This window comes from Miniopterus natalensis, chromosome 2, assembly GCF_054644295.1.
Source record: "Miniopterus natalensis isolate mMinNat1 chromosome 2, mMinNat1.hap1, whole genome shotgun sequence".
Taxonomy (NCBI): domain Eukaryota; kingdom Metazoa; phylum Chordata; class Mammalia; order Chiroptera; family Miniopteridae; genus Miniopterus; species Miniopterus natalensis.
The window spans coordinates 96,572,714-96,595,576 of NC_142082.1; the positions used below are offsets into that span (position 1 = coordinate 96,572,714).

Consider the following 22,863-nt stretch of genomic DNA (forward strand, 5'->3'; position numbering starts at 1 on the left):
GATGTGTCTTTGTACTGGCACAAGTGACTACAAGATAGCAAGGATTTCTATTTTAAGGGGAATCATCTAGGGTTTGTCTTAACCTTGTAATTCCATGACAGCTGTATTCGCCACATAACTATAACCTACAAAATTTACTTTTTCTCTCGTTATACATGCATAGCTTTCAACCGCAGTACATTTCAGTTCAGTTGAATGCCTCATTTAACCATGCTAAGTTCACAAATTAGTGAAATTACCCTTCGATACTGTTCAGTTACTGTAACTCATGTTCATATAAATGTTTGTGGATTGTGCAAGTAACTTCAGGATCTTATGTGAAGGAAAAAGAACTTGTGTGAAGAAGTAGTAAGAAAAACAGATGATTATTTATCAAATGTAATAATGGCTAAAAACTGCATTGAAGAAAAAAAAAATGATTTGAATGCAGCTATGAAGATAGCAAGAGAGTTAAAGTCAGCACCTTCTCTAAGGACTTATTGTGACCTGAATCAGGTAATTTTAATAGTTCATGATGTGAATTATTATGTTTTTACTTATTTATTTTATTTTTCAATTACAGTTTACATTCATTATTATTTTGTATTAACTTTATGTGTACAGCATAGTGGTTAGAGGATTATATACTTTACAAAGTGGTCCCCTGATATTTTGAGTTCTCACCTGGCACTGTACATAGTTGTTACAGTATTATTAACTGTATTCCCTATGCTGTACTTTCCATCCCCATGGATATGTTGTAACTACCAATTTGTACTTCTTAAATCCTTTTCCATTTTTACCTACTACCATCAGTCTTCTCTCTGTATCTATGAGTCTCTATATTTTTGTTCATTTATTTTATTCTTTCGATTTCACATATAAGTAAAATCATATGGTACTTGTCTTTCTCTGACTGACTTGCTTTACTTAGCATTATACCCTCTAGGTCCATCCATACTGTTGCAAATGATAAGATTCCATTCTTTTTTATGGCCAAGTAATATTCCATTGTATATATGTATGACAGCTTTTTTATCCACTCACCTATTGATGGGCTCTTGGGTTGCTTCCATATCTTGGCTATTGTAAATAATGCTGCAATGAACATAGGGGTGCACATATTCTTTTAAATTAGTCTCTTGCGTTTCTTCAGAGATATACCCAGAAGTGGAATTGCTGGGTCATAAGGTAGTTCCATTTTTAATTTTTTGAGGAACCTCCATACTGTTTTCCACAGTGACTGCACCAGTCTACATTCCCACCTATAACAGTGCACGAGGGTTCCCTTTTCTCCGTATCTTCACCAACACTTGTTTGTTGATTTATAGCCATTCTGACAGATATGAGGTGATATCTCATTGTAGTTTTATTTATTTATTTTAAATTGATTTCAGAGAGAGGAAGGGAGAGGGAGGGAGAGAGAGAGAAATATCAATGATGAGAGAGAGTCATCGATTGGCTGCCTCCTGCACACCCCCCACTGGAGATCAGGCCTGCAACCTGGGCATGTGCCCTGACCAGGAATGAAACCAAGCTCTCCTGGATCTTAGGTCAATGCTCAACCACTGAGCCATACCAGCTGGGCTCATTGTGGTTTTAGTTTGCATTTCTCTCATGATTTGTGATGTTAAGCATCTTTTCATATGTCTGTTGGCCATCTGTATGTCCTTTTTGAAGAAGTGCCTATTCAGGTCCTCTTTGAAGAAGTGTCTATTCAGGTCCTCTGCCCATTTTTAAATTGGATTGTTTGGGGGTTTTTGGTGTTGGGTTGTATGAGTTCTTTATAAATTTTGGATATTAACCCCTTATCGGATGTGTCATTGGCGAATATGTTCTCCCATTCATTGGGTTGTCTTTTTGTTTTGTTGATGGGATCCTAAGCTGTGCAAAAATTTTTTAGTTTGATGTATCTCATTTGTTTATTTTTTCTTTTGTTTTTCTTGCTTAAGGAGATATATTAGAAAAATATTGCTAGGAGAAATGTCAGAGACTTTATTTTGTATTAACTTTATAATATAAAATATTACATTTTGTATTATGTGTTTCCTTCTAGGAGTTTTACAACTTCAAGTCTTAAGTCTTTAATTCATTTTGAGTTTATTGTATATGTTGTTAGAAGGTGGTGTAGTTTAACTTTTTTCATGTATCTGTCCAATTTTCCCAATGCCATTTATTGAATAGACTATCTTTACATCAGTGTATGTTCTTGCCTCCTTTGTCAAGTGCTAATTGACCACATAGGCATGGGTTTATTTTTGTGTTCTGGATTCTGTTCGATTGACTTATATGTATGTTTTTATGCCAGTATCATGCTGTTTTGATTCTAGAGCCTTGTAGTATAGTTTAAAATAATCAGGTAGTGATACCTCTGACTTTGTTGTTCTTTCTCAAGATTGCTGTGGTTTGGTGTGAATTATTTCTGAGATAGCTTATTTTACATGTTTTCAAATGCAGTATTTAAAAATTAACAAGAATATGTATTTCAGATTATCTTAACTTACATTGGCACCAATTTAGAATTATTAGTCACCTGAATTCTAAAACAAATATTATTAAATTTTTTTAGGCTTTTATTTTTATCAGTTAAGTAAATCATATAGTAAGGTTTTTATAACATATGGTAGAAGAAGAAGTAGGACGACAGTGAGTTGAAAGTTGCTGTTTCTCAGGACAAATAAGGGTTGCAAACTAAATGGGACTCTGTTTTTACATTCAATACAGGTATGACTGTCAACTCTTGACTTACAATTTATTTTTTTGTTTGTTTAAAATATTACAGATGTCCCTTTTTCTCCCCAATGACCCATTCCACCTGTCCCACCCCCTCCCCAGTTAAAATTTTAATTCAAGATCCCATTCAGGTTTTTTTTCCTCTCCTGCCTGCCTCCCCAGATATGCAGGTGAAGAAACAAGGTGCTTCAGCTATGTCCTATTATCTAATCATGTGCCCACAGGGCAGAATTGGGCAAAAATGTAGAAACATGTTTCTTACGAGATAATTTGGAAGGAATAGAATTAACCATCGATCCTCATTGCTAATACTTTTCTCCCTTGGAGAAATAGTTTATACTCTATCTTTGAGTTCTCAGAGCCTCATTTCCCGTAATCAGATGTTTGGACTGAACTGAGGTATAAAATAGAAGCCATTGGTTTACCTGTCTCCAGAGTCTCTAACTTTAAATGAAAGAAGAGTTTGTCACTCTCTTACTTGGCCAGGCCTCCTTCCAACTGTAGTTCTAAAACAATAATAGTAATTTCCTGTGTATTACACATTAGGAAGTTAAAAGAAAAAGTAGTAAGATTTGATCTTTAGTTAGCCTTCATTAGGAAGATGGGGCAAAAAGAGAGAGAAACATTTGAAAACAGCAATGCAGATGCAAAATGAATCTGATCAGAATTTTCTCTGGTCGTGTAGCTATACCTCATTTATTAACCAGTGTCTTTTGTTGTTGTTATTATAATACAAAGCTCCAGAAGATTTTAAATTCCTTTTAGGGGGGAAAAGTCATAAACACTTATTTGTATTCCTTCCTTCAAATGCCTAAAATCAAATCTTGAATACATTAATTAGTGAAATACCTAAAGGGTATCATTTCTCTTCTAAAATCTTACTGTATTTCAACAGTAATAAAAGAAAATTTACATATGAGTAACATTTCTCTTTTGATTCTAGATTATCCGGACTTTGAAGTTAACATTTGAGAGTGAATTGCCACGAGTTAGTGCTCTGAAACTAAGGAAATCTCCCAGGTAAGTAAGTTATAATTTAGGAGAACATAACAAGCATAAAAAGTGTTAGAGCCTAGATTTATTAAAATAAAATAGGAAGCAATTATAAATTGAAAATTTGGGTCACAAATGTTTCCCAACTTAGCAAGCAAATTAAAATAAGTATAATTTATGATAAGAAAAATATTTAAATGTTCTGTCTTGTAGATTTTTTAATGTCTGCAACTGATTTTTATTTAGAGAAAGTAAAAATGTGTATTAGAACATTTATTTATATGCTAGTGTTTATTGTAGGTTGAATATGAGTTGCAGTGAGATCATCTCTATGTTCAACAATATGATAAAGATTGACTTTGAGGACTCAACAAAGTAAGTATTTATAAGAATGACAACATACTATTAGTAACAGGGCCTAAGAGATAGGAAAATTGTTGCATACTATGATTCAAAAGTTGAAAAAATAATAGTTTCTTTCAGTTATATTCTACGTAAAATATTTAAGAATAAAAAGACTTAGAAAGGATCAGTATTCAATGATATGTGTGTCAAAGTTATTTCTTGAGATTAATTTATTCAGCCAGCATTGAACACTGATTTTGTGCTAGGCATTAACACCCTAGATGTTGAGATACATGTCAGAGAAGTTTCAATAAGTAGAGGAGACTCATGTGAACAACAAAGTTCATAATTGCTACGATGATAATATATGCAGAATTTAATGGAGATTCAAAGGAAGGGAATGGTCAGTTCTGAGGATAACAAGGGACCTGGGAAAAGGAGAGTTTATTTTCCCTTATCCATGACAAATGAGTAGCAACTGGAAAGGAGGACAGAAGGGAGGTAGGCATCTTAGCAGAAAGACGTGTGCGCAGTGAAATAACATACTACATTCATACAAATAACATACAAATCAGGGAACTGCATTTGGCAGAGAGTACATAGAGGTTAAATTCTAAAAACTTTGTATGCTGTACAGAGGTGTTTGAACTTCATTTTCTAGACTCATGCTGTCCATTGTGATAGCCACTAACCACATGTGGCAATTTAAATTTAAGCATAAGTGCATTAAAACTAAATAGACTGAGAAATTCAGTTCCCCAGTTACACTAGCCACAGCTCAAGTCTCAGTTGTCACATGTGGTTAGTGGCTCCCATATTGGACAGCACAGTACAGCGCAGCACATTTTCATGATCACAGAAAGTTCTGTTGGACAACACAGCTGTAGACAAACTACTAAAAGATTCTCAGCATGAAAGTTAAAATAATTAGGTTACATTTTTAAATATTAACTCTATGGTCCCGTAGAGGATTATTTGGAAGAGTATGAGGTTGGAGGCTGAAGGATCAGTTGGGCTATTTTATCAATATCAGCAAATGATGAAAAACCAAAAGTAGGTAATAACACTGGAGAGGCTCGATATCAGGGAGCCCATAACGAATGCTAAGTAGGGAAAATTGGTAAGACTTTGTAATTGAGTGTGAGTACCGAGGAAGAGGGAAGCACTCTGGATGATTTATAGGTCTGGTTTTGGTAATTAATTTGATGGATTGTGGTATTACTCACCAAGACTGGGAATACAGGAAGAAAAGTTGGAATGGGGAAGAGAGTAGATAATGTTGAGTTACTGTTGTTTACCAGGTATCAGGGAGAAATGTCCAGATGACAATTGGCTATATGTGTTGAAAGTTACGATGTGGTCTTGGACTTGACTCTTGGTTTAGGAGTAGTCAGAATATAGATGATTTATAAACCCCAAAAGAAAGTAAGTTCATTCACTTGTAGGTGGTGTGTCTGTAGGGAAATCACCCCCCAACGAGCATCACATGTATTACCGTAGAGAACTAAGCAGAGTGCCACCCATGGTCTTGTAAACTCAGAAACAGATGTGAGCCAATCCACATTAAGCCAGAACTCAGAAACATCAAGTTCACTAAACTATTGTAGAGTCAGAATGCCAGTTCATCAACTTAATGGGCAGAGACCAGAATACTTAGTGTTGGCATTCTTTTCCAATGTCCACATAGACACAAGAAGCCAAATTGTCAGAAGTTGCTTTGTTTGCAGTCTTGTTTGGAATAAAGTGAATAATTAAATGGTCTAACAGCAGTAGGCCTAGATAGCCTACTTTATTCCTTACTGCCACAGGGAAGAGCTTCCCAGAGGACTTGGGCTCAAGTCATCTTCCCTGATATGGAGCCCTGCCATATTTGGCTGTGTGACTTGACTTTTGTGTTTCCAGAGATAATCACTTTTTCAGTCAGTACATTCTTTTAGATATTTTCATAACTTGAATATGATTACTATCAAATATTTTTAATATCAAAAACTATTCTGTCTCTGTAAGAGTCGGTTGATCTTGTCTTGATTTTAAATTTAACTCAGTAGTCTTTTAAATTTTTTCCTAGTTTTTAGGAAAGTTTCACTCTAAAGCCTGCATCTACTGATTACAGACGGTAATTAAACAATGAGTTTGCCCAGTGAAAACAGGCATTGAAGTAGGTCAAGGACGGTACCCTAGAAAAGGATGAAACTTTAGGACAGGCAAAGAATAACCTGCAAACAAAACTGAAAAGGAGCAGGCAGAGGCTGAAAGACAACAGGAGAGTGGTGTCCTAGAAATCAAAGGAGAGGTTTATGAGACTGGAGTTGGTTGACTGTTGAATGTCGTAGTAAGGTATGATGAAAGTTGTTATAAAAAGAAATGTTTGGATTGCAAAGCTGTGCACATATATGCATCCTCAGAAGGTGCTTGGACATTTATTCCACATGTATTAGTTTTACATGGGTTAAGTGCACACTCTCTGTTGTAAGAGATGGATAAGAGATGTCATTACTGAATCCATCTGGCTTTGTTGGTTCTTACTTCTGAAATGCTTCTTAAATGCTGATCTGTGATGAAGCTAAATTCATCATGGGTTAACTAAAATACAAGCTTCTGAAACCCCATCTCATATATTTGATAGGATTTCTATACTTGCAGGTCAGATGGCCTAAGTCTGTGTGGCTAAGTGAGGAAAATAGAAAAATACAGAGTAGATGGAATAATCAGCTGTGAGTTAGTGAATAGTCATATTCAAAGTTTACCAAAGGATTCAGACTAATGGCAGTTTCTATCCAAGGTAGAGGTTTCTAACAATTTGGTTAGGATCGTACCCCTCAGTTTCCTACACTTAATTTTTAAGCCAGTGAATTAAAAGAAGAATTAAATTTTAACGTAATTTAAAATCAAACCCTGAGCCAAATCAGAGTGACTTGTTTTGAAAACCTATATCCACTGTTCTTTTAGGACCAAATCATTGTGGCATGAATATCATGCTCTTTCTTCACTGTTGCATTGATTACACATGTTGTTGCCCTTTTGCAAGGCTTGGGCTGGAAATGGGCCATAGTTTTTTTGGGGGGGAGGGGTAATAGAAATGTTCTAAAATTAGATTGTGGTGATGGTTGCACAACTCTGTGAATTCAGTAAAAATTAGTGAATTTCATTTTGTGTAAATTATCTCAAGAAAGCTGTTTAAAAAGTACCCTGGGCACCTGTATAACTTTACCCCTTTGTGTGTGTCACAGGTGTTAACTGTCCTGTGGAAAGGAAATGGCTTGAGGGTGGACATAGAGACTTTATGAAGCAATGTAAAGTAGCCATGTGCTTTTGTTTTCAGCAGATGTGATCCCCAAGAAAGTGAAATTGGCCAGAATGTTCAGAAGAAATATAATCACGAAAAGGAATTTTCTTATCGTGGTACATTCCCATCGCCAGCAAAGAAAAAGGTTGACATGTCTGTCCCGACTAATGAACCCCCACCACCTCCTTTGCAATCGGAAACCAATGATGTGCATTTGGAAGCAAAAAACTCCCAGCCACAGAAAGAAGTTGTTGCAACAACATCCCCTAAAACCATTGCTGCTCTACCCCAGATAGGATCTAGCCCTGATGTGATCATTGAAGAAATTATTGAAGAAAACCTGGAAAGTGAGTGACAATACAAAAGCAAGGAAATAATAGATCGTGTCTGTAATTAGAAACAAAGTACTTTCACATTTTCTAAAATTAGGATAATTTTTAATTTTAATGCAATAATATAGGTAAACTGAGATGTAAATTTGATATTTGATTTAAATAGGGTATTTGACTTTTTAGTGTTTGACATATAAACCTTGTATAAAAGATGAAAATATAAGTAAGATTTATAGAAGCAATCTCATGACTTTGTCCTTAAATTTAAGAACAGCTTCTCTTAAATCTTTGAGATATGGTTACAAAATGAACTATCATGACTATAATAGCATCTCTTTTGTAACATTTAAATGTATCATAATGATTTGATGATTAGATTTCCAGTGTTGGTGTTCTCGCCACTAACATGAGAGTGAGGTACTACTGTGTGTAGTTACACTACCAGTCTTCTTGAGGACCATTTTTAAGACCCACTTGGTTCTCTTCCCTCCCACACACATTTGTTTCATTGGTCGATTTTCCAAAATGACACTTGCATACAGAAAAAAGACATACTCTTTTATCATTTCTACTGTATAATTATCACTGATACCTCAGTGAGTTAAGAAACCTCTCATGATATTACCCACTGATGCAAAGGGTCCTGCCTTTCCAGTATTTTGACAATTCAAATACAGCTTTTTGGACAATAGTATATCATTGTCAACTTAAAAAAATAGTACAATTGCCTTTATTTCCTATTTTGATGAAGCATGCCTCACAGATGATCTTATGGAGACACCTAATTATCCAAGCAAGCCTCTTCAGAAGAAATCGTCTGCTCCTTTTGGATCAAAAACAGGTACTTTAACAACTCTGAACCTGATGTTGTAGAGTTTACTCTATGTACATAGTAACTCTTATATAGCATGAGGCAATGAGTAAAATGAATTTTACTGATAACTAAAAATTCTTTTTCAATGTTAAAAGTTTTGAGTGTTGTTGGCAAAAATGTTTCTGAAATACGTAATACTTTTCTCAGCTGTCTTCCCAGTTTCACATATCCCTTTACCCCATCCTCAATATAGCTATATTTTGTGATCTGTATTAATTAAAATGATCCATTCACTCATTTTTTACCTGTACTTGGCTGTTTTCGATTCCAGTCCTCCTAGTTTTTGGTTGTTTTTTTTTAATTTTTACTGGATAAAACATCTACATTACTCAAAAATTAAATATATGTATTAAAATACCCTGTGAAACTTTTCCCCAAACTCATTCCATCCTGTTCGTCCATCCCTCCCAGAGTTTCTTTATGTATATACCAAGAGATATACATACATTATTTTTCTCTTTTTCTATTTTTTTTTTTTTTTACACATAGCATACTTATTAATACGTATAAGAAAGGACTTAAAAGAACAGAATAGTGTTCTTTACATTATACTCTGGAGATCTTTTCATATTAGTAACAACATTTGGCTTAATTACTGTTATATACAAGAAATTTCTCACTGTCTTTTACTCTACCCTACCCCTGCCTCCATCAAAACACATCTTCCCCTAAATGTTGCTTAATATGTTGACTTGGCCCCAACATTTTTTCACGCCTCTCTAACCTGATAAGATTTTAGATTCAGAGTGGCTATGAGCTAATTATTGGTTCTTTGGATATACTATAGATTAAACAGGATTTGGGGGGCTATAGTAGAAACCTAATCATTATCAGTGGGGTTCTGAGTTCTAAAGATGTTCATAAACAAACTCTGAAGTTTTGTTGTAATACAAAGGAGTTACAGCATATAACTAACATTAGAATTTACCACTTGAACTGCAATTCTACTTATTTAACAATTTTGCAAGTAAAGTAAAATATTTGCAATTCACGATAGCTAAAGAATTATTCATAAAAAGTGTGATCTATTTGTTTTAGCAGTTTAGTTACTAACTTGTGGAACCTCAGTGTTGTAGAATTTGCAATGCCACAAAACACTATTCTTTTAGAGGATATTGCATTCAGTTTTGGTGAAATTTTTTCCTAATTTATGGTGTATTAATACAGTTTATATGTTCTTATCCAGGTTCTCCAGAGCTGGTTTTTGTAAGTCATGTAATACATCCTTGCCACTTCTACATTCGGAAGTATTCACAAATAAATGATGCAACGGTATTGGAAAAGATGGTAAATCAGTTTTGCAATAAGAGTTCACACCTTGATTCTTCAGACATTTTGGAGCTAGGTAATGAAATATTACTCCAACTTAAAATATCAGGTTTATGTAAATATTGTAATATTTGGCCAACCCATATAAACTTATTATAATATAGATTGGTACTTCAAGCATAAAAGTTTTGGAATTATTTAACATAAGCTAAATTTTGTTTAGGTAAGTTAGCTAAATATTAAAATTGACTGCTGAGTGAGATATACACAAAAACTATTCTGGAGCAAAATGAGTTTTGGTTTGTTTTTTGTGGAGTTTTTTAATCCTCATCCGAAGATATTTTTTCCACTGCTTTTCAGAGAGAGTAGAAGGGAGAGAGAGAAACATAGATGTAAGAGAGACATATCAATTGGTTGCCTCCAGCACGCTCCCCGACCGGAGCCAGGGATCGAGCCTGCAACCGAGACACGTGCCCTTGGCCAAAATCGAACCCGGAACCCTTCGGTCCGTGGGCCAATGCACTGACCACTGAGCCAAACTGGCACCAACAATGCCTTGACATCCACATGTGAATGTTGAGGATGTCATTAAACACTTAATGAAATCAGGGGGTGGCAGCATCCATTTCTTAGGGCCTCATGGAGGGTAGTTGGGAAACTTCATCCTTCTCTCCTAATTCTTAGGGTATGTGTTATTTGCCATAATTGAGCTTTCATTACAAATATTTTCCTTACAACCCTGTTGATTAAATTTGATTATACTCTGTAATAAGATGAAGCTATGATTTGTTTGACTTACTAATAGAGTATTTTTCTCATTCTGTTAATAGCAATCAATGTCTATATATAACCAATACCAAAAAGTATTATGTTTAGCCTTATATAGTAGTTCTTTAAAAGTGTAATTAACTTTCAGCTCATCTATATAGCTTAACAGTATTAGAAGCCTAAGATCATCATATATTTTTGACAAAAATTTATAATTTTTAAACAAAAAAGTAACACTTAAATTATGAGTATCTAAGAGAAGTGCAGTATTAAACTTAATTTTTATGGCTGCAAATAATTTTCCAAAATTTAATATGTGCACAAAAGAACTTAGCTTACGTTCAGAAAATATTCTAAGAAAGCCAAAAAGTCATCCTTTGTTTTAAGTTAAGAATAATTATTATTTCATGGTAAGTACACATGATTTAAATACTAATTTAGCCCAGACTGTGTGTCTCAGTGGTTGAGCATCAACCCAGGAATCAAGAGGTCATGGTTCAATTCCTAGTCCGTGCACATGCCAGGTTTTGGGCTTGATCCCCAGTAGGGGGCATGCAGGAGGCAGCCGATCAATGATGTTTCTTTCTCATCAATGTTTCCCTCTCTCTATCCCTCCCCCTTCCTTTCTAAAAAATCAATAAAAACATTTAAAAAATAAATATGCTCTAGCGGTTTGGCTCAGTGATTAGAGCATCGGCCTGTGAACTGAAGGGTCCCAGGTTTGATTCCAGCCAAGAGCATGTACATTGCTTGGTTGCAGGCTCGATTCCTGGCCCCAGTCGTGGTGTGTGCAGGAAGGAACCAATCAATGTGCCTCTCTCACATCGATCTCCCTCTCCCTCTCCCTCTCCCCCTCCCCCCTCCCTGCCCCCCCTCTCCTTCCCTTCTTCTCCCTCCCACTCCCTCTGAAAAGCAATGGGGAAAATATCCTCGGGTGAGGATAAATAAATAAGTACATTTTTTAAACTAAATAAATACTCATTTATATTTTGAGAAATTAGTTATAAAGGGGAAAATGTGATATGATACTTTAGAAGGGTGTTCCCTTTTCCTACCTGTTCTTCATTACATAAAACAACAAATGGCTTTAACAGGCTTTTTTCTTATATGTTGCAAGAAAGAACGGTTTAATAGCATATAGTTTAAAACTTAATATCGGTAACATGGTATATAAACATAAGAGAAGGATCCACGACAATCTGAAGGCCAAACAAATGTTTTGGTAGAGCTTAAAATTTTAAAAGGCCATCTTGATGTGCCTCTCAACTACCCTGTTTTTATCAGCATACAGAGAGGCTTATACAGTATCCCTCCATATGTAATCAGTGATCAGATCTTACCAAATTTCTCTGTGATGTGTAACTTAGTTTTTAAGAGAATGGGCTTTAAGACTACCTGCATTCTCCTCCTCTCTCTTCTAAGTAGCCCTGTGGGTTGGGCTAGCTTTTCAACCTCTTTTTGCCTGGTTTCCTCATCTACATGATGGAAGTACCATCTCCACAGGTTTGTTGAGGGAGTAAGTGAATTCAAACATAAAATACTGAGAGCATTGCTGAGCTCATAGTAAGCATTCAAATTCAGGTTTCTTTCTTCCTTGCTGTTTTTTTTCCTAGTTATTAATTTGTAATTCATCTGATCCCTCTGCTATTAGATCCTTGGTTCATCTTCCCCTTCTCTGAACTCAACTGTGTATTAATTTAATTTTGTCATTTCACATCTTCCTTTCATTGTTTCTTTACTGTCACTCCCCCTAACCAAGAGAAGGTAATTGATTCTTTTTTATGTTACCAAAGTATTTTACAGATTTTTGTATGTATATATCTAGATAGGCATGTGTGTACATGCATGAGGATAGGTCTTTATTGTTATAAGTACAATATATTAGAGTCATTTATTTGCCTGTCGTTTTTTGGGTTTTTTTTAATATATATATCTTTATTGATTTCAGAGACAGGAAAGGAGAGGGAGAGAGAGATAGAAACATCAATGATGAGAGAGTCATTGATCGGCTGTCTCCTGCACGCCCTCAACTGGGGATCAAGCCTGCAACCCGGGCATGTGCCCTGACCGGGAATCAAACCCCGATCACCTGGATCCTAGGTCCACGCTCAACCGCTGAGCCATGCCCGGCTGGGCTGCCTGTCTTTCTTGAGTGTCATTCATCTTTGTTATAGTTCATAAAAAAGTGACTGCTGAGTATTCTTTGTTTTTATCTCCCCATTTAGCTCATATGGTTCTGTGTGACAGAAACTGTCATACTATACTACCTTTATCCTTCCCATAGTTCTTGACACAATACTGTATCATCAGTAGATAAATGAATTAAGACTTCTTAGTGATTAAACTAATGTACATGTTTGTAAATTAGAGCTTACTAGGTATTCTTTCTCCATAAACATTGATAATGATTTTCTCATTATTTAGGTGCAACAATATTTGTCAGCAGTATTGAAAATGGAATGTGGTGTCGAGGAATTATCACTGAATTAATTCCAATAGAAAATGAAACTATTAAAAAACATTGTCATCCAACTAAATTTTCAGTCTGTGAAGTTGCACTAATACAAATATTCATGGTGGATTTTGGAAATTCTGAAGTCCTAATTGTTGCAGGGTATGATGTTTTATAATTATTGTATGTTCTTGCCCTGCTTGGAAACATTTGTGATTGAGGAGGGGGCAGATACTAAAGAATAAAGGAAGTGGGAAAGGGTAGAGAGGAATAGTTTATATTTTTTCATTTCCAAGGCATATACTTTTTATTTTCCTCTGTAGTTTATCTTACTAATTACTAAATTAGTAAAGTATTATCATTTATCAGTGTTACCAGATGGGGAGCTTGGAAAAGGAGCTTTCTGATGTATCCAAACTTAAGTACTCTTCTTTGTTGCTTTAAAACAGGAGAATGATGCATAAAAATAGTTCCTTTAAAATAAAGTGTTACAGTTAGCCGCAGGATGATTGAGTAAAAATTTTAATCAGGTTTCTATAATTTTATTAATGCATGTTAAAATGGTATAGTGTTTAGCTCACTCTAGATATTCAAAAATGTTCTAGGAAAATAAAACAAACTGAAAATGTTTGTGTAATAAGGACCAACATTTACAGCATGGTCACTAATTAGTTAATTGTCATAGCTTTATAAATAAATAGATTTCTGCTTGGGGGCATCATTATCCCTTTATGTTTAAAGTGAATAAATATATGAAAGACAACTAAGGTAAAGGCAATTGAGAATTCTATAAACAGTGTCTGAATTTATAAAAGCTAGATTAAATCTATATTGTAAGGAAGTATGAATTAGAATATAACTTTCTAGAAGATTTAGCTTAAGGAGAGTATCCTTAGAAATGCATAACTTTTATGAGGGAAAGCAAGTTTGGGTTTGAAGCATTGTTTTCAAAAAATGTTACTGGAATTCTTCCTAGAGTTGGTGATACCCATGTGAGATCAGAACACATTGCTGAGCAACATATAATACTAAATGACTTATGTCTGGTCCTAAGGAAGTCTGAACCATATATTGAAGGGCTGCTAAAAGACTTCCAACCATTAGCACAGCCATGCTCACTGAAGGACATTGTTCCACAGAATTCAGTAAGTGAAACTGAAATTATGCTTTCTTCTTCAGGGGCTAGTGTTCCAGTTTTAGCTGGGCATTGTCAGTCAGATTGCTGAGTGTAGGTTTAAGACAACCTGGTAAATACATTTTGCATAATAATCTTATAGGTGCCAATGAAAAAGGAGACAAACTTCAGTTTCCACAACTGGAAACGTTCTTAGTGGGAAATTCAGTTGAATAAGCATAGATGAACATAATGATAGGTGAAATATCCAAGTAAACCACTAAGTTTTGGAGTCAAATAAGTATGGAAAAATAAAATGTGTGGTTTGTGTTTGTGTACATTTCTTCACTGTTTCTGTGTCACTTTATTACTCTACCTATAGCCCATATGGCATTCTGCTTTGTATTATTTATGAATATCTGCAAACTCCTAGGGGATAGGGATTGTGTGTAAGAATGTATGTCAAGCAGTTATATTTACAAAATCTACAAAAGCAGGAGTCTGTCTTTGCTCATCACTGTACTCTAGGCACATAGCAAATTACCTAACACATGGTAGACATTCAGCAGATATTTGAAAGAATGAATAAAAACTAGGAGGAAATATAAAAATAGTAGACTGGTGTTTTCCTCAAAATGGTAACAAAAAAATTTAAATTATTTTATTTGGAGTAGGCTTTACTTTTATACTCATGAAATCTTTAGAAAGATGTTTTATTTTTTGTTTTTAAGGAGTGTGTACTTTTGATCCTCAAATTTTACTTTAGGTTTTGATACTTAAAATTTCAAATATCAACTTAAAAAACCTTTTTCCAATAGGTGAATATTTTTCTTTATTATTTTAAGTAGCATATACCTCATATATTGCTAGTAATGAAAACTAAGTTAACTGGTGATGATTAGAAATGTCTTGATTGTATTACATGGCTTTCATTATACCTCAAAAATTACCTTTCGAATTTTTATTGTTTAAGTGGAAAATTCATATCTAATACTTGTTTTATTTTGAAATATTTATAAACTTCATACTAATATTCAGAAGTAAAACTAAGTCCTGAAGTGCAATAACTATGGAACCTTGAGACAATACTTATAAATCAAAGTATGACCCACACTCCATGCATCCCTAAGACTGTCCTTAGGTTTGTGGCCCCAGCTACTAAATTTCTGTGGTTGGCTCAGTGCCTCTGCTCAGATTTGCAGACTTTGGTTGGTATAAAGCTAAATCCAGAGTATTGTAACGTTAGAACTAATTATAATTACTAAGTACATTGAATTTAACTTTTTACACAGAATGAAGCTTGGGGAGAAGAAGCTAAAGTAGAATTTTTGAAAATGGTGAATAACAAGGCTGTTTTAATGAAAGTTTTTAGAGAAGAAGATGGTGTGCTTATTGTAGATCTGCAGAAACCACCAACAAATAAAATAAGCAGTGACATGCCTGTGTCTCTTAGAGATGCATTAGTTTTTATGGAACTGGCCAGGTAGGTAATTTATTAAACCTCAAATATTTTTTGAGATTATAACTATAAGTTGGAATAGCAGATTTTACTTTTAAAAACTATGGCCTCCAAAGTGATCTTCATCATACTCTTGTAAGAGGTTAAAAATATTGCTGTCAAGTTTTCTAATTACAATCGTCTGTGAAAACTACATTCAGATCATTTTTATTTAAGGAAATAGAGAAACTATTTGTAGTTACTGAACGTTTTTTATACTTTTGATAAGTTCACAAGCAAGTACACTAGGGTTTCAAGAATTGTAATTTAACAGTCCCTAATTTGAATTTTCTAACTACTCTGTATTTAAGATGTGAATCTAGAATGGGTACTCTAAGTTCCTTTCCTCCCTCATCTCTGATGAACAAAGATGACTAAGTTACCACAGAGATAAGGGGAAGATACTCACTTTCTGTCCTGAGCAATTACAAGACTCTCGAAGTGAACCAAGTAGGTTCCATTCTGAAAAAAAGTAGAGTCTGGGAGCTGGAAGGACACATTGAACACCCTCAGCTCTCCTCACCGACTGCTACCACAGAGTGGTTATCAGTTCAGCCAAAAGAGTAGAAACTTAGACTCTGAGTAGAACTTACAGGTCCAGCTCAAAAATGCTCCAACACCAATTTGAAGGTTAATTATTGAATTTTGAGACTTGACGTCTTATTTAACCTGGTTTGATAATTGGAGACAGTACATGAAGTGTTATAAGTTAGAAGAGAGAAATTGGAAGTGGAATACTTGGTAGACAAATCAATATATGTACATGTCCTTTCTTCAGATCAAGTCACTGAGATGGAGAGACCTCAAGAAAATGGCTCCTGCTTATGCTTTTAATTATTCTTTTAATCAGGTTCAGGTCACACTCACCAAGAAGTCATTCTGAAAAAAATATGATTTTACACTATCATCCACCTGTTTTGCCTAAAGAAATGACAGATGTTTCAGTTATGGTTTGTCATATAAATAGTCCTACTGATTTCTATCTTCAGTTGGTAAGTATATAATGTTCCTTTGAGAAAAGATATTTTTGCAAATTTTAGGTAGAAATGTATAACAGAAATGAGTGCCTAGTATGAATTTTAGAGCAAACAAACCACTATGAACCTACTGTAAATTTAAGTGGCTGCATCTTTGAATAACAAATGCACATGGCTTAGAGTAAATTGAAGGAGCTCTTCATTGTGCAAAGTAGTGATATGTGGAGGGAAGGGACAGTGAAGGATGTATAATGTATAAATGTTTCCTGCTACCCTCTGAAATCTACAGTTGACCCTTGAGTAACATGGGATGCTGACCCTCATTCCCCCTCTGTGCAGTCAAAAATCCATGTATAACTTTTGACTCCCCAAAAACTTAACTACTAAAGATAACCTACGGTTAACCAGAAGCCTTACCAATAACATAAGCAGTCAATTAACATATTTTGTATGTTACATGTATTATATACTGTATTCTTACAATACAATAAGCTAGAGAAAATACATGTAACAGTATTTATTGAAAAAAATCTTCATATAAATGGATTCATGCAGTTCAAACCTGTGTTGTTCAAGGTTCAGCTATAGAGATTAGGAAAGTACATAGAGCTGACAAATCAAAATAAAATGATAAAACTTATTTCTGATCATGTATACCTGAGAAATTATGAATTAGTACTAGAAAATTTTTGGAATTTGAACACCAAAAATAGATTCAGATTAAAGGCATTTCATGGAGGTGTGACTGGTGGGTTTAGGTCACTACTAACAAACGATGAGTTCATTCTTATTGATCTCTGTGCATCAGTGCTTTGTATGAATTAATTCATCCTAAGGGCCATAATGCTGTTTGTGAATTAACTCATTAATCATCACAACAATCCTATGAGAAAGATACCATTATCTTCCTTTAGATATGGAGACTAACTAAAGGGATGAAGCAGCTTGCCTTAGGTCACACAGCTACAAAGAGTAGAGTCAGGATTGAACTTGATCAGTGCAGCTTCATTCAAGACCTGTCACCTCAAACACTGCACCACACTATATTGCCTCCCCAGAGGAGTTGAGGAAATCTCCTTATTTGGCACTAAGTAGAACTTAACATGTATTTTTTCTGCTGAATTTTTTTAGTGTCTCTAAATTGAGGTGAGACATATATAGCAAAATTTACCATTTTAACCGTTAGTGTACAGCTCAGTACCATTAAGTATATTCCCCATGTTGGGCAGCCACCACTACCATTCCTCTCCAGAACTTCATCTTCTCAAACAAAAGTTCCATTCCCATTAAACAATAACTCCCCATTCTGCTCCTCCAGTGTCTGATAACCTGTTCTACTTCCTTTCTGTAAATTTACCTATTCTAGGTACCTCTAAGTGGAAGACAAACACTAGTTTTCCTTTTGTGTGCCTTATTATACTTAGTATAATGTTTATATGTTTTAACATGTATCAGAATTTTATTCCTTTTCATGGCTGACTAATATTCATTGTGTATATATACCACATTTATTTAGCCATCTGCTGATGAATGCTTGGATTGTTATAACCTTTTGGCTGTTTTGAATAATGCTGTTGTGAACGTGGGTGTACAAGTGTCTGTTTGGGTCTCTGCTTTCAGTTCTTCTAAATATATAAAGAGGAGTCCAATTGCCAAATTACAACATAATTCTGTTTTACCTGTTTTTCAATATTATTTTTGTATTAGTTTCGTATATACAGCATACTGGTTAGACAGTCATATACTTTACAAAGTGGTCCCTCTGATATATTCCAGTACCCGCCTGGCACCATACATAGTTTATATCCCCCTTGACTGTTTTGTAACTACCAATTTGTGTTTCTGTCCCCCAAGCCTGCTGCCCTCTGGCAGCCGTCAGCCTGTTCTCTGTATCTATGAGTCTGTTTGTTTTTTCATTTATATTGTTGTTTAGATTCCACATATAAGCGAAATCATATGGTACTTGCCTTTCTCTGATTTACTTCACTTAACATAATCCCCTCTAGGTCCATCCATGCTGTCACAAATGGTAAGGTCTCATTCTTTTTTATGGCTGAGTAATATTTCAGAGAGAGAGAGAGAGAGAGAGAGAGAGAGTGTGTGTGTGTGTGTGTGTACCACAGCTTTTTTATACTTCACTTAACATAATGGTCTCCAGGTCCATCCATACTGTCCCAAATGATAAGATTTCATTCTTTTTTATGGCCAAGTAATATTCCATTGTATATATGTACGACAGCTTTTTTATCCACTCATCTATTGCTGGGCACTTGGGTTGCTTCCATAGGCTTGGCTATTGTAAATAACGCTGCAGTGAACATAAGGGTGCGCACATTCTTTCAAATTAGTCTCTTGGGTTTCTTCAGATATATTCTCAGAAGTGGAATCACTGGGTCATAAGGTAGTTCCATTTTAAATTTTTTGAGGAATTTCCATATGGTTTTCCATAGTGGCTGTACCAATCTGCATTCCCACCTATAACAGTGCACGAAGGTTCCCTTTTCTCCATATCTTCACCAACACTTGTTTGTTGATTTATAGCATTCTGACAGGTATGAGGTGATATCTCATTGTGGTTTTCATTTGCATTTCTCTCATGATTTGTGATGTTGAGCATCTTTTCATATATGTCTGTTTACCATCTCTGTGTCCTCTTTGAAGAAGTGTCTATTCAGGTCCTCTGCCCATTTTTAAATTGGATTGTTGGAGATTTTTTGGTGTTGGGTTGTATGAGTTCTTTATAAATTTTGGATATTAACCCCTTATCGCATATGTCATTGGCGAATATGTTCTCCCATTCATTAGGTTGTCTTTTTGTTTTGTTGATGGGATCCTTTGCTGTGCAAAAACTTTTTAGTTTGATGTAGTCTCATTTGTTTATTTTTTCTTTTGTTTCCCTTGCTTGAGGAGATAATACCAGAAAAATGTTGCTAGGAGAAATGTCAGAGATTTTTACTTCCTGTGTTTCCTTCTAGGAGTTTTATGACTTCAAGTCTTATATTTAAGTCTTTAATTCATTTTGAGTTTATTCTTGTATATGTTGTTAGAAGGTAATCTAGTTTAATTTTTTTCGTGTATCCAATTTTCCCAACACCATTTATTGAATAGACTGTCTTTACCTCATTATATGATCTTGCCTGCTTTGTCAAATACTAATTGACCATGTAGGCATGGGTTTATTTTTGGGTTCTTTGTTCTGTTCCACTGACCTATGTGTCTGTTTTTATGCCATTATCATGATGTTTTGGGTTTTGTTTTTTTAAATATATCTTTATTGATTTCAGAGAGAGGAAGGGAGAAGGAGAGAGAGATAGAAACATCAATGATGAGAGAGTCGTCATTGATCGGCTGCCTCCTGCATGCCCCCAGGGGATCAAGCCCGCAACCCAGGCATGTGCCCTGACTGGGAATTGAACTGCAATCTCCTGGGTCCTAGGTCAATGCTTAACTGCTGAGCCACGCCCGGCTGGGCAGTATCATGATGTTTTGATTACTAGAGCTTTGCAGTATAATTTGATATCAGGTAGCATGATACCTCCAACTTTCTTCTTCTTTATTAAGATTGCTGAGGCTATTCAGGACCTTTTATGGTTCGATATAAATTTTTGTATTATTCTAGTTCTGTGAAATACACCATTGATATTTTGATAAGAATTGTGTTGAATCTATAGATTGCTTTGGGTGGTATGGACACTTTAATGGTGTTAATTCTTTATATCCTTGAACACAATATATGCTTCCATTTATTTGTATATTCTTCAGTTTCTTCATTGTATAAATATGCAAGTACTGGTCTTTTACATCATTGATTAAATTCTTAGGGTTTTTTTTTAATTATTAAATTTGTTGGGGTGACATTGGTTAACAGAATCAGATAATTTTCAAGTGTACATTTCTGTGATAAAAGATCTGTATATTGCACTGTGCACTCACCACCCAAAGTCAAACCATCTTCTGTCACCATATGTTAAGCCCTCTCCACCCCCTTTCCTCTGGCAACCACCACACTTCTGTTTGTGTCCATGAGTTTCAGTTTTATATCCCACATGTGAGGAAATCATATTGTTCTTAGATTTTTCTGACTGACGTATGTCACTTAGCATAATATTTTCAAAGTCCATCCATGTTGTCACAAATGGCAGTGTTTCATCTTTTCTTTATGGCTGAGTAGTATTCCATTGTGTATATGTACCACATCTTTATCCAGTCCTCTGTCGCAGGACACATTGGTTGTCTCCATGTCTTTGCCACTGTGAATAATGCTGCAGTGAATGTAGAACATATATCTTTGCAAATACGTGTTTTCGAGTTTTTTGTTTATATGTCCAAGAAAGGGATTGCTGGGTTCTATGATAATGCCATTCTTTTTTTTAATGATATTTAGAAAGAGGAAGGGAGAAAGCGACAGAGACAGAGACAGAGAGGGAGGGAGGGAGAAGGGAGAGAGAGAGAGAGAAAGAGAAGCATCAATGTGAGAGAGAAACATCAATCATTTGCCTCCCACATGTGCCCCGACCAGTGATTGAACCCATAACCTGTGTATGTGCCCTGACCAAGAATCTAACCCACCATCTCTTGGTATACAGGATGACACTCCAACCAACTGAGCCACACAAGCCAGGGCTGGTAACTCTATTCTTAACTCTCTGAGAAACCATCAGACTGTGTTCCATAGTCTGCATTCCCACCAGCAGTGAATGAGGGTTCCCTTTTCTCCACAGCATCTTCAACACATGTTATTACTTGTCTTATTGATAATAGCCGTTCTAACAGGTGTGAGGTGGTATCTCATTGTAGTTTTGATTCGAATTTCCTTAATTGCTAGTGAGGTCAAGCATCTCTTCATATATCTGTTGGCTGTTCATATGTCTTCTTGGGAGAGGTGTCTGTTCAGGTCTCCTGTTCCCTTTTTGATTGGATCATTTATTTGTTTGGTGTTGAGTTTTATGAATTCTTTATATATTTTGGAAATTAAACCTTTTTCAGAGCTTTTGTTTGCAAATATCATCTTCCTTTGGATCAGCTGCCTCTTTGTTTTATTGTCTGTTTCTTTTGCTGTGCAGAAGGCTTTTAGTTTGATATAGTCCCATTCATTTATTTTTGCCTTTATTCCCTTGCCTTTGGGGTCAAGTTTATAAAATGTCCTCTATGACCAAGGTCTGTAAGTTTAGTACCTATGTTTTCTTCTATGTAATTTATTGTTTCAGATCTTATATTTAGGACTTTGATCCATTTTGAATTAATTTTTGTACATGGAGACAAACTGTAATCTAGTTTCATTCTTTTGCATGTTGCTTTCCAATTTTCCCAGCACCATTTATTGAAGAGGCTTTCTTCATTGTGTGTTCCTGGCTCATTTGTCGAACATTAGCACACATATGTGTGTTTTTATATCTGGGCGCTCAATTCTATTCCATTGACTTGTGTGTCTGTATTTCTGCCAATACATGCTGTTTTGATTATCACAGCTCTGTAGTATAATTTGAAGTCAGGCACTGTGATACCTCCAGCTTCATTCTTTTTTCTCAGGATTGTTTTGGCTATTAAAGGTCTTTTGTGGTTCCGTACAAATCTGATGAGTTTTTGTTCTATTCCTTTAAAAAATGACATTGGTATTTTGATGAGGGTTGCATTAAATCTATATATTGCTTTGAGTAAGCAATGTTAAGTATGTTGATTCTTCCAATACATGAACATGGATTACCTTTCCATTTCGTTATGTCTTTTCGATCTCTTTTTAAATGCTTTGTGATTTTCAGTTTATAGGTCTTTCACATCCTTTGTTAAGTTTATTCCTAGGTAGTTTATTCGTGTTGCAAATACAAAACAAATTTTTTTTCATGTCTTTTTCTGAAGTTTCATTGTTAATATAGAAGAGAGTAGTGGATTTTTGTACATTGATTTTGTATCCTGAAACTTAACTGCATTTGTTTATTGTTTCTAATAGTTTTTTGGTGAAGTCCTTAGGGTTTTCTATGTACAGAATCATGTCATCTGCAAAAAGTTACATTTTTTACTTTTCATTCCCAATCTGTGTGCCTTTTATTTCTTTCTCTTGCCTTATTGCTCTAGCTAGGATTTCCAGAACTATGTTGAATAAGAATGTTGAGAGTCAGCATTTCTGTCTTGTTCAAGATTTTAGAGGACAAACTTTTTTTTTTTTTAAGTATATCTTTATTGATTTCAGAGAGAGGAAAGGAGAGGAGGGAGAGAGAGAGATAGAAACATCAGTGATGAGAGAGT

General features: G+C 35.1%; 1 protein-coding gene across 3 annotated transcripts in view; it reads left to right on the forward strand.

The window, feature by feature from the left end:
* RNF17 (ring finger protein 17) overlaps positions 1 to 22,863 on the forward strand; it is a 108,988-nt gene that overhangs the window by 25,562 nt on the left and 60,563 nt on the right. For 2 of the 3 annotated variants that reach the window (XM_016203556.2, XM_016203557.2), the window contains exons 7-15: positions 324 to 495; positions 3,656 to 3,732; positions 4,006 to 4,080; positions 7,376 to 7,683; positions 9,729 to 9,887; positions 13,004 to 13,193; positions 14,008 to 14,176; positions 15,438 to 15,628; positions 16,494 to 16,635. In XM_016203556.2, the coding sequence (XP_016059042.2) occupies positions 324 to 495; positions 3,656 to 3,732; positions 4,006 to 4,080; positions 7,376 to 7,683; positions 9,729 to 9,887; positions 13,004 to 13,193; positions 14,008 to 14,176; positions 15,438 to 15,628; positions 16,494 to 16,635 (1,483 nt within the window). Of the gene's footprint in view, positions 1 to 323; positions 496 to 3,655; positions 3,733 to 4,005; positions 4,081 to 7,375; positions 7,684 to 8,416; positions 8,510 to 9,728; positions 9,888 to 13,003; positions 13,194 to 14,007; positions 14,177 to 15,437; positions 15,629 to 16,493; positions 16,636 to 22,863 lie in introns of all 3 variants that reach the window. The other variant, XM_087814422.1, reaches the window with a different exon arrangement.